The sequence below is a fragment of the Sinocyclocheilus rhinocerous genome, unplaced genomic scaffold (assembly GCF_001515625.1).
Source record: "Sinocyclocheilus rhinocerous isolate Xijiao unplaced genomic scaffold, SAMN03320098_v1.1 scaffold1982, whole genome shotgun sequence".
Taxonomy (NCBI): domain Eukaryota; kingdom Metazoa; phylum Chordata; class Actinopteri; order Cypriniformes; family Cyprinidae; genus Sinocyclocheilus; species Sinocyclocheilus rhinocerous.
The window spans coordinates 95,943-107,943 of NW_015651555.1; the positions used below are offsets into that span (position 1 = coordinate 95,943).

Consider the following 12,001-nt stretch of genomic DNA (forward strand, 5'->3'; position numbering starts at 1 on the left):
AAATAGTGTTTCAGTGCATATGTTCTCATACTTCAAGTTGTGTTACTTCATAGTTTTGATGACTTCCCTGAAGATGTGACCAAATTGTCCACCTCAGTTTGATATTTGACAATATTTGACAAACTATTTTAAAAGTTACATCTTTAATTTTTCACATTTTTGATGGCCAGATTGTAACACCCATAAAAAACGTTTTAAGAGTTTACATTTATACTTTTAATGGCCAAATTGTTGCCCCCCCAATATTTGATGTTTGACAATATATGACAAGAAGTTATGAAAGATCCATTGATGGCCAAATAGTTTTCCCCAATATTTAATATTCTACAATATTTTAATAATTTTCGACAATATTTTGGGTTAGAAATATAGGGTATCATGTATGTGATTCATGTAATTCATAACTGAATGCAACAAGACGAGAAGCATTTCTCCATTTAGAAAATATTAGGCATATAAAATATTATTTGCAAACAATTATTTTTTATTAAAAAATAATCCTCTTTCATTTTCTTTACATGCCTAAATCCTTTAATTAATTCCTTTAATTAAAAAGACCTTTAAAGTCTTTTTAATATAAAAACAACCCCCCCAAAAAGAAAAAAAATCAAATGGAAACAAGTCAGACGGCTCATTTCAAATTAACCAGAGTTCTGTTGGTTGATGCAGGTCAGTTTTGACGTCAGTCTCAGGGTTGTGTGAACTACAAACTGGACTCTATTGAACCTGTTGCAGATGAAATTGTTCAGGAATGGTTTGACGCATGATGGAGAGAGGAGGGAGTGAATGAGAGAGATGTGTGTCATATTAGTTCTTCTTTGAAAGCTGTTGTGGTCTCAGGTCTGACCCTGAGGCTGAGCTGTGCTTTGAGCTCCATTTATGTTTCATTATCACTTGACGTCAGTCTCAGGGTTGCGTGCACTACAAACTGGACTCTAGTGAACCTGTTGCAGATGAAATTGTTCAGGAATGGTTTGACGCATGATGGAGAGAGGAGGGAGTGAATGAGAGAGGTGTGTGTCATATTAGTTCTTCTTTGAAAGCTGTTGTGGTCTCAAGTCTGACCCTGAGGCTGAGCTGTGCTTTGAGCTCCATTTATGTTTCATTATCAGCACTGTGTGTGAAGTATCAGACATGTTTAGACAGGGAAACTCATCAGCCGGGTTTGTGTTCTCATTGATGAGATTCCAGAAGAGATAGACACTGTCTTGTTCTTATGAATTTGATATGTTCAGTGAGTCTGATTATAAGTTACAAGTCTGTTTTGATAGGATTGTGGACAGAAGAGATAAAACGTAAATAATAAATATAACCGTCAATACAGTAGTTATAGCAAAATATTGGCAAAATTAAGAAAATGCTTCTAATACACCATTTTGATAGTGTTGGGTCTCCACTTGATGCTTGATGTAAAATCTGGGTGATGAAAGTTGAGAACCGTGTGTGTGTGAGCTGATCAGAGGCATAGCTGGTTTGTCAGCAATGACGGCAAACTCATCATATTTGACATTCAATTACAGTAATGTGTGGGAGGTGATCACCGTACAGAAGAACAGCTCTCATAGTCCTGTCAATGAAGGCAACCTGCGGTCTGTAGTATGCAGATGGTGAATCAGATACACATGGAAGCAGCTGTCCTATGAGCCCCATCAGCTGATATGCCAATAAGAAAAACAAGAGTTAATCCAGCCTCTGATGCGGTCAGATTCTGCAAATCCTGATTGAACTTTGCCAAATCAAACACGTTTGCTATCTACCTCTAGTTCACTGGAAAGTTGTTACGTGAACACATCGCCATTCGTTTGGGGTCAATATTTTTTTTCTTTTCTATTATTTATTTATTTTAATAATATAATAATAGTTTTATTCAGCAAAGTCGCATTGATAAAAAAAAAGTGACAGTAAAGACATTTATAATTTTTCTAAAGATTTCATATAAATGTCTTCTGTTTTCTTTCCATTAATTAAAGAATCCTGGAAAATTGTTTTATATATATGTAGAGAGAGAGAGAGAGAGAGAGAGAGAGAGAGAGAGAGAGAGAGATGTTTTTAATAAGGATCATGTGACACTGAAGACTGGAGTAATGATGGTGAAAATTCAGCTTGCATCACAGGAATAAATTACATTTTAAAATATACTAAAATACAAAATCATATTTTAAATTGTAAAAATATTTCATATTATTGTGTTTACTGTATTTTTGATTAAATAAAAACAGCCTTGGTGAGCATTCTTCCAAAAACAATAAAAAAAATCTTACAAGCCTTTGAATAGTAGTGTATTTAAAAAAAAAATTCTACATGGCAAGTCAAATGATTTTTATTTTTATGTCAAAGCAAACTAAACTGAAATTATTAAATAAGGAATTTTCCTAATTGGCAGCTTACCCCACTCTACCCTACTACAAAATTATCTTGTATGAATTAATCAACACTGCAATCTTTTCCCCACATATTAGACACATTTGCCTTGTGTGCAGAATTTTTTTTCCCCCCATCTGTGCTGGAGCAACATCAGAAGTGTATGGGAAGCAATTACGGATTTGTACGCATTAATATAAAAACAACTGAAGGGGTTCATAAATCACAAACATTTATTGACTTTATTGGCTTAACAATCCTTGAGAACAGATGAAAGGCAAAAAAATCAAATACAGAATTTAAAGATTTTTTAATTAACGTAATGGTGTAAATCAAACTTTCTGCCGAGGCTGGACCATTCCAGCTTACTACTACTGAATCTAAAAAACCTCCATAAAAGCAAAAAGTGAAATTGAAGAAAACCACTGTGCATTAGCAAATTTCAAAACATTTTCATATTAAATATAATCAAATGTTTTTTCATTAGAACATTTATTGAATTTGCATCCATAGGCATGATCTTTTTTCTTATTCCTAAAATATCATTCATATAATCTGTTCATAAAAAAAGTTGAAGCAAGTATGTGATAGTCTCAGTCACTGCCTCACGATGCATTTTATTAGAATGAGGCATTAAAGCATGCATCAGCATACTGTCAGCAAACCAAAGCTGCATTCCGTTGCTTAACACATGGATCTATGGACAGGTAACAGGCATGACAAAGAAACCGGCAGCTCAAAACGGCTGTGAATAACTGTTTCGTGTACTTATTCAGTGACTGATAGCTTGGCTCTCTTTTAGAACACTGTCCGGTGAATGTATAACGTTTTGCCTTTTTCTTCAAAACCCATTTGTCCAACGCATCCACCCAAACACAGGAGAGGGGAGGACTGGGGAGAGAATATGAAAGCCTGAATGGGAATAAAGTGCTCATACTGATGGAGGTAGGGGGGCAGTACACTACAACACTCAGCACAGACGCTCTTCTCTTCCGTCGGGAGTTTGAATCCTTGTAAACGTCAGTCCTCACTGTCCTGGAGTGTGAGAGTGTGTCTGTACACAGGAGAGTCAGAGGTCCAGAGATCTGCGCACGATCTGCTTAGCTAGTCGGTTGAACTGCTCTCTGTCCTCACGCCACATCTTCGAGGCGTCCACGTTTGCTCCGCTCTCATCATTGGGCTCTGTCGGAGTAGATGACATTTACAATTATTTAAAGACAAGCATGCATAGGATGTAAATTATACAAGGCATTAAAACATTCAAGATCTAGGATTTACTACCACACTAATTCTCAAAAATGCCTCATTGTCTCAGTGGTCAGACTCTATATTACTTTTGTTGTTAAAAAGCAAAAATAGATTTTAGGCAGAACGTGGAACATGTAAATGATGTCAATGGCATTTTAGGGTCCAATGTGGACACGGAGATAAAGGAAATCAGTCATGACCGTCCTTACTTTTCTACCACATAGCATTATAGACATAAGATACCTTCTATTGGCTATAACTGGCACTAGACTGTCTTACTGCACACATAAAAAAAAACAGACACTAGAAACGTAGGATAAACTATTTTCTTCATTATTAAAAAAGAAATATATATATATATATATATATATATATATATATATATATATATATATATATATATATATATATATATATATATATATATATATATATATATATATATATATATATATATATATATATATAATTAAAACAAATATATATATATAAAACTAAAATTAAAAGAAACGTTAAATTGAAAAATATAAATAATATAAAATATACATCTCACACATATTTATATACACGTTTACGTAAGTTTGAGGTGGGTACTATTTTTTTTTTACTTTTTTGAAAGAAGTTTCTTTTGCTCACAAAGTCTGCATTTATTTGATCAGAAAAACAGTTATACATTAAAATATTATTCTAATACCTGCTATTGATTTTAATATATTTTAATATGGAATTTCTTCTTGTTATGTAAAGCTGAATTTGAGCAAACATTACTCCAGTCTTCAGTGTCACATGATCCTTCAGAAATCATTCTAATATGCTGATTTGGTGCTCAAGAAACATTTATTTTTATTATTAATGTTGAAAAAAAATTGTTATAATGGAACCTATTTTTTTATTTCAATGAATAGAAAGTTCAAAAGAACATTTATTTGAAGTAAAAATTTCAATGTAAAATCATTTACTTTAATGCATCCTTAATAAATAAAAATATAAATTTTTAAAAATTTATTTTTATAATTAAAATCTTACTGACCCAAAACTTTGAAAAACTAAATCAGGGTGTCTACAGATACGAACAAGTTAAATTTAAGACTTTTTAAGACCTTTTTAATACCACCTTATATGAAATTTAAGACCAAGCCTGTGATGGAAATACACATTATATTACATACGTATATGTAATATTTAACGCGTTTAAATGTAAAAAGAAAACAAAATTACAAACTAATATTGATGCTTCTTGATTCCAGGAGCCACTTTTAGGCAAGTAGGATCAAGACAGCACAGCTGGGAGTTCACTGATGATGGAGTGAATAGTGACTGACCAGCGAGCATGCTGACCACAGACAGCAGGATCTTCTCCACGCTCTGCACGGGACTCCACCTCTCAGCACTGCTCTCATAGCCCATGGGGTCGTCACCAGGAGCGTGCAGGATTGAGATACACACACGGCCGTCTGGGTAGACTGCAGAAAACACACCATAAACGCTATTTATAAAGTTCTGCAATAGCAAAAACATCTGTTATGTTCATTTCTGTTCCCTTTTTCATTTATCCGCTAGACATTTTTACTGTCTGTTTTAATTGCCGGTTGACTGAATACATTTGAAGAAACTTTTGATTTGATTATATCTGCATTTTTGAATGCGACTCTTTTTATGTCGAGGTCGGGAACGAACTGGCTGGTTCAGTTCACTGCATTTCATCCCACAGAATGAACTACTTTCCCAATTAGCTAAAAAAGGCCAAAATTGGATTAAAAACAGTTGAATCAGCCATTACGAACAGATGTTAGGATCCTTAAAACATCAAAAGAACATGCTGATTAATCTGCGAAATCAATTAAAGTGTTAGTTCCATGAGCACTGACCTGTGATTGGTTTCCCTTCTAAAGACACACAAAGCAATCAAGTAATTCTTTGTTAGAGTGAGTGTATGGGACACAAGTTTATTAACCCTGGATCAGGGCTGAATGAATCCACCCCCGCACGATATCACAGCTGATGTTATCTCCTCATTCTCTCCACAGCTGAGGACAGTGATCAGAATCTGAGCCGTCCAGCTCTGATAACCACCTCCAGAGCCCCGGCACCATCAGAGGACTGTAGGCTGCTCTGCTGCTATCTGAGGCCTGAAGGAAGACCTTTATCTGGGCCCAGTTCCCTGAACACTGTGTCCACACATCCACCAGCAGATCATAAAGACACTTTAGGACTCCGATTAGTCTATGCTCCTCTATGTCTAAGGACTATAAATGCATTAGAAATGTGTTCTTGCTCCTGGAGGCTCCCCTAACACTGCAAATCATAATGTGGATAGTTTCACCTGCAGAGTGAATGTTAAATATCCAATAAATGCACAGGAAGGTTTATACAATATATTACATGCCAGATCTTTCATTGCACTCGTGTACACTACCACTAAAATTAAACAAATTATCATTTTTAATTGTATTTTTTCTCTTATGCGCACCAAGGCTACATATATTTGATCAAAAATACAGTTTAAAAATAGTCATTTTTGTGACATATTATTACAATTTAAAATAAATGTTTTCTATTTTCATATATTTTTTTAAATATGTAATTTATTCCTGTGAGGGCAAAGCTGAATTTTCAGCATCATTACTCCAGTCTTCATTGTCACATGATCCTTCAGAAATCATTCCAATATGCTGATTTGTTGCTCAAGAAACATTTCTGATTATTATCAATGTTGAAAACAGTTGTGCTGCTTAATATTTCTGTGGAAACATTTGATTACAGAACCGGCATTACTATCAAAATGCGCATGACAATCGCATTCGATTAATCGTGCAGCCCTACATCCATGTGTATTTGAGTCACTAATCCTCACACACACTGTGTGAATGCTGAATGTTTGTAGCACCCACTGTTCGGATGAAACATGTCACAGGTGAACCTCATCTTGGGAGGGCTGAGGGGGTAGTCTGAAGGGAAACTGAGGATGGCAGGGAACACACCGCCCTCAAAACATGTGTCCTCCGGTCCCCTACAATAAGAAAGCAAGGAAAAATACCTTATGCTTTGTTATGAATCTCTGTGCTGCAACAAAAAGCAAATAAAGAAACAAAGTAATGAAGCATTCCAGTAGTGACCCTCAACCCCCCCTCTAAGAAGGGGTTATAAATGGATATCTGGATAAGCTATTATTGTATTACCCACAAATCCTAAGCACTTAGTAGAGTTTTATTACAACATTTTTAAAGCACATTAAAATAATGATTCACTCCAATCAGTTTTTCAGAATATAATAAAATCTTTAGCATCAGGAATTAGAATTAGAATTAGATTAGAACCTACATGGGAGTTGCAAAGGAAGTTTCTCAGACATGTTAATAACTTCTGTTCAAAATATATACCTGGATTATACACAAACTTCAGTCTAAATGCATCTTTTGGTTGATGTCTATTTATGAGAATATGATTTGCAGCCTTCAGCATTAAAAATAAAAATTAAAAAAACCCTGTACACTTCATCTTAAAGGGGTCCTATTATGCTTTTTCACTTTTTCAACTTTAGTTAGTCTGTAATGTTGCTGTTTGAACATAAAAAAAGATCTACAAAGTTACAAAGCTCTTCTTCAAAAGGAGATATTTTATTTAACAGAAATCACTTTTCAAAAACTACAACGAACGACTCGTTTGGACTACAACGCACATTTTCCGGGATTTGTGATATCACAAAGATTGACGAATGGGACGAGACCTGGTTGAGCTGCACTAGAGAAGGCAACGAGTGTTATCAAAATAGGACCCCTTTAATCATTAAATCACACAATGTCATAAATCACAGAAATTCATCCACCACTGACAGCAGTGGCAGAACTTCATGGAATCATTCTCATTCTCAATCATTCTCAAAGGCTCATTTAACATTCAAATCTCTTTCTGTTTACTTACCATATCCAGCTGTCTATCAAATACTGTTTCTATGGGCAGATATTGATCGGTAAATCATGATGAGGAGCGCACAAATGAACGCACTTCCGTATCTGTGGAACAACTGTCAGGGAGTTGCTAGGGACACTGTTCCTTATTTTGCTTGGCTCTTAGTTTCACTTAAAAACTTATCGGTCATAACCACTGATCAAACCACCAGTTTGTGATTCCGGAGGACAAATTGTTTGGTCTTATCCAAAATCAAAATCAGTTATCATCACCGACTAAATGCTAGTGAACGAACAGAACTGTAAAAAGTGACAGAAAAAACATCCCTGTAAGAAATATGTTCCCTTTTTAATATACAAAAAAGGTGTTCTATTGGATTCTAAGCCTTGAATATGTATGGCATAGCATAATATATAGGTTTTGAGTCTTTGCAGACAATATTGTAACTTGTAGTAGTTAAATATGGTGTCATTTTTTATTTTAAGGTGAATTTGCAGATTTTACTTGAGAATTTATTTCTATGTTTTTTTTTCATGCATTATAATTGGAAGATTAACTTGTTTCGTGCTTATTCTACAACAGATATAAATGACATCTCATATTTCTGATGATAGGTGTGCTATTACTTTTCTAAATAATAGGACATTTTCGCCTGGCAGACAACAAAATAGGCATAAAAACAATCTCACAGACTTAGACTAAAGGAGGCATCTGAGCCATGTGTAGGGAGCACAATATCATAGAAACGGAGTGGGCTCTTTACATACGGGAAAGTACATAACCTACAACACCCTTGTTATCAACTACATAGCAACAAACCTAGCAACCACACAGCTTTGTGGATCATTTGGGACTACTCATATTTTACTCAGAAATTGTAAAAATTTATTTTATAGTATAGATTTTTCATTTTCTTTAACATGTTATTATCAGTGTTCAATCTGCACACTGCAAACTAAACTGAATAATAGAATAATTCAATTTTTATTGTGAAATCAAGATGTGGCTGTTTGGCCCTCTTTGCACACCAGACATGGCAGAGAAAAGCAGTTTGAACTGAATCATTTTAGCATCAAGAAACACATTTTCTGACCCACACTGAGCTGTTTCATGGAAGCTTGTTTCTGCCACATTAAAAAAATGTATAAATAAGAATAATAATAATTATAAAACAATGTTGCAATTACCTTATATAGATACTTTATATCTCACACTGACTTTTTTGTTGCAATTCTGACTTTATAAATTACAATTCTGAGAACGGAGATATAAACTAGGGCTGCACAATTAATCGAATTTCTAATCGCGATTACAATAACGGATGCCACAATTACATAATTGTTCAAAGGTGCAATTAATCGTTTAAAGTCCACTTATGTTATTCTGAGTGCTTAAGATGTGTTTTTTTTTCTTGCTACAGGTTATCTTATAGGGATAGTTCACCCAAAAATGAAAATTTGATGTTTATCTGCTTACCCCCAGGGCATCCAAGCTGTAGGTGACTTTGTTTCTTCAGTAGAACACATATGATGATTTTTAATTTTAACCGTTGCAGTCTATCAGTCGTATAATGCATGGCAATGGTAACAAAATCTATGAGAGTAAAAAAAAATGCACAGACAAATCCAAATTAAACCCTGCGGCTCGTGACGACACATTGATGTCCTAAGACACGAAACGATCGGTTTGTGCCAAAAACCGAACAGTATTTATATCATTTTTCATTTTAGCATCAAGAAACACATTTTCTGACCCACACTGAGCTGTTTCATGGAAGCTTGTTTCTGCCACATTAAAAAAATGTATAAATAAGAATAATAATAATTATAAAACAATGTTGCAATTACCTTATATAGATACTTTATATCTCACACTGACTTTTTTGTTGCAATTCTGACTTTATAAATTACAATTCTGAGAACGGAGATATAAACTAGGGCTGCACAATTAATCGAATTTCTAATCGCGATTACAATAACGGATGCCACAATTACATAATTGTTCAAAGGTGCAATTAATCGTTTAAAGTCCACTTATGTTATTCTGAGTGCTTAAGATGTGTTTTTTTTTCTTGCTACAGGTTATCTTATAGGGATAGTTCACCCAAAAATGAAAATTTGATGTTTATCTGCTTACCCCCAGGGCATCCAAGCTGTAGGTGACTTTGTTTCTTCAGTAGAACACATATGATGATTTTTAACTTTAACCGTTGCAGTCTATCAGTCGTATAATGCATGGCAATGGTAACAAAATCTATGAGAGTAAAAAAAACATGCACAGACAAATCCAAATTAAACCCTGCGGCTCGTGACGACACATTGATGTCCTAAGACACGAAACAATCGGTTTGTGCCAGAAACCGAACAGTATTTATATCATTTTTTACCTCTAATACAGCACTATGTCCAACTGTCTTTGGGCGCGCGCACGGCATCCGGTGCGTGAGGTGTGTACGCGCTCTGGCGTAGTTTACATTAATGGGTGTGTTGAACTCCAGCCGAAGAGCAATCAACCATAACTTCCGGCGAGCAGGCTCAGAAGTTGGGAATACGTGGAAAGTCACCACTCCCGAATGAGTTCGCGCGAGAGCACGTAATCTTTTAGTTTTAAGTCGGTTTGAACAATCCGGATATACTGAAGAAACAAAGTCACCTACATCTTGGATGCCCTGGGGGTAAGCAGATAAACATCAAATTTTCATTTTTGGGTGAACTATCCCTTTAAGGGGTTTTCCATTGTTTTAATTTTAGTTTTAGTATAACATTATAATATTATGCTTATTTTTACTTTTTTATTTAAAGAAGAAATCAATCCAATGTATAGTTGACATTTGAGGCTTAATACTATAGAAAAGCAATAAAAGTTTTCAGCTTGTTTATTTTCATATAAAAATATGGCATGCAGTTGCTTCAAACAATGGTGTAAACATCATTCAATGTAGATTGTGATAATCGCAATTAGAATTTCAAGGGAATAATCGACAATTATGATTTTTGTCATAATTGTGCAGCCCTAATATAAACTCAAAATAACTCCGAATGAAGTAAAAATTGTGGGATTTTTTTTGTTATTATTTTTTATTCCATAGTTTAAACAAAAACAAACAAACAAACAAACAAAAAATAGAAAAGCAAGATGCAAACTCAGAATTGTGAGGGAAAAAAAGAATTGCGATATATTAACTAATAATTGTGAGATTTAAACTTGCATATAAGATTTTTGGTTTTTTTACTCCATGGCTGAAACAAAACAAAAAACAGAATTGTGCGAAGCAAACTCAGAAATCTGAGAAAAAAAGTAAAAAATGCAAGCTATAAACTCCGATTTCAGACTTTTTGCAAGAAAAAAAAAATCATACTTTCAATCCTTTTTTATCTTGTGGAGGAATCAATCAAACAAGAGAAAAAAACAACGCTCACTAAACAAAGTCCTTTTTACAGTCTATGAGTAAAACTTACATAATTTCAGACTTTTGCAAGAAAAAATCCTTTCAATCCTTTTTTATCTTGTGGAGGAATCAATCAAACAAGAGAAAAAAACAACGCTCACTAAACAAAGTCCTTTTTACAGTCTATGAGTAAAACTTACATAATCAGAGCCTCCCATTCAAAGAAATTCTCTTCGTTTACAGGCCCTGTAGGGATGAAATTAGTCTCATTAATTAATTATCTTCTTATACAGATAAATCAATACATGATTTAAGTAAAATTATTATTAATATTCTAAATAATCTACTGTAAAGCCAGGTCAATGGAGCAGTTCAGTAACTGTAAGGTAATTCTTACCTGCTACAATCCCCTCTGGAGGGTTGAGGGTCAGTTCTGGAAATAAAGAAATGCGTTGAGCAAACTGTATCCATATAATTATGTTCAACAGGAAATATATATATATAAGAAAAGACACGCATCACACACTTTCCTGCAGTGGCAACACTAGAGTACAGTAACGTTACGCGTGTAGAGAAATGAAGTATGAACATGAATTAGGAGTTACACGGTCAGTTTCAGTGTGTTTGGTGGCACTGCTGTTAATTTACTGACTGAAGTCATTTTAATAATTCACACTGTCAGCATATGTTGGTGAAGTTCTGGAAGTATCTACAGCTGCCAAACTGTTGCTACCAAAATAGTGTAAAATCCACCGTTCACAAGCACCAGCACTGCACGGCATTAGTGTAATCAAAGACATGACTTACGTTTGTATTCAGCCATGAGTCTTTTTAAAGCTGTTCCAGCCATTTTCCAGCCTGATCTAGACAGAAGTTACTTTGGCACGATGGGTGACCACAACTGAGTCTGACACGACGAGAAATCTTGTTCTTCCGGGACAAAAGCGAGCAAAGAACTTCGCGAGCGGAAAATTTTCCACTCGATCTTCACTTCCGCATGACGTCACGTGATCCATCACGTGTGTGTGTATGTGTGTGTGTGTGTGTGTGTGTGTGTGTGTGTGTGTGTGTGTTCTACTACTTTTGCAGCCATTA

At 34.8% G+C, this 12,001-nt stretch overlaps 1 protein-coding gene across 1 annotated transcript; it reads right to left on the reverse strand.

Annotated features, from left to right (window-relative positions):
- Positions 1–2,576: 2,576 nt before the first annotated feature.
- Positions 2,577–11,863, reverse strand: LOC107713093 (ubiquitin-conjugating enzyme E2 G2). Its single transcript, XM_016518521.1, has 6 exons — positions 11,714–11,863; positions 11,304–11,339; positions 11,107–11,152; positions 6,501–6,619; positions 4,932–5,072; positions 2,577–3,543 (listed from the first exon to the last, which is right to left on the reverse strand). The coding sequence occupies exons 1-6, from the start codon at positions 11,754–11,756 to the stop codon at positions 3,431–3,433; spliced, it is 498 nt and encodes a 165-aa protein (XP_016374007.1). The 5' UTR covers positions 11,757–11,863; the 3' UTR covers positions 2,577–3,430.
- Between the last annotated feature and the right edge of the window lie 138 nt (positions 11,864–12,001).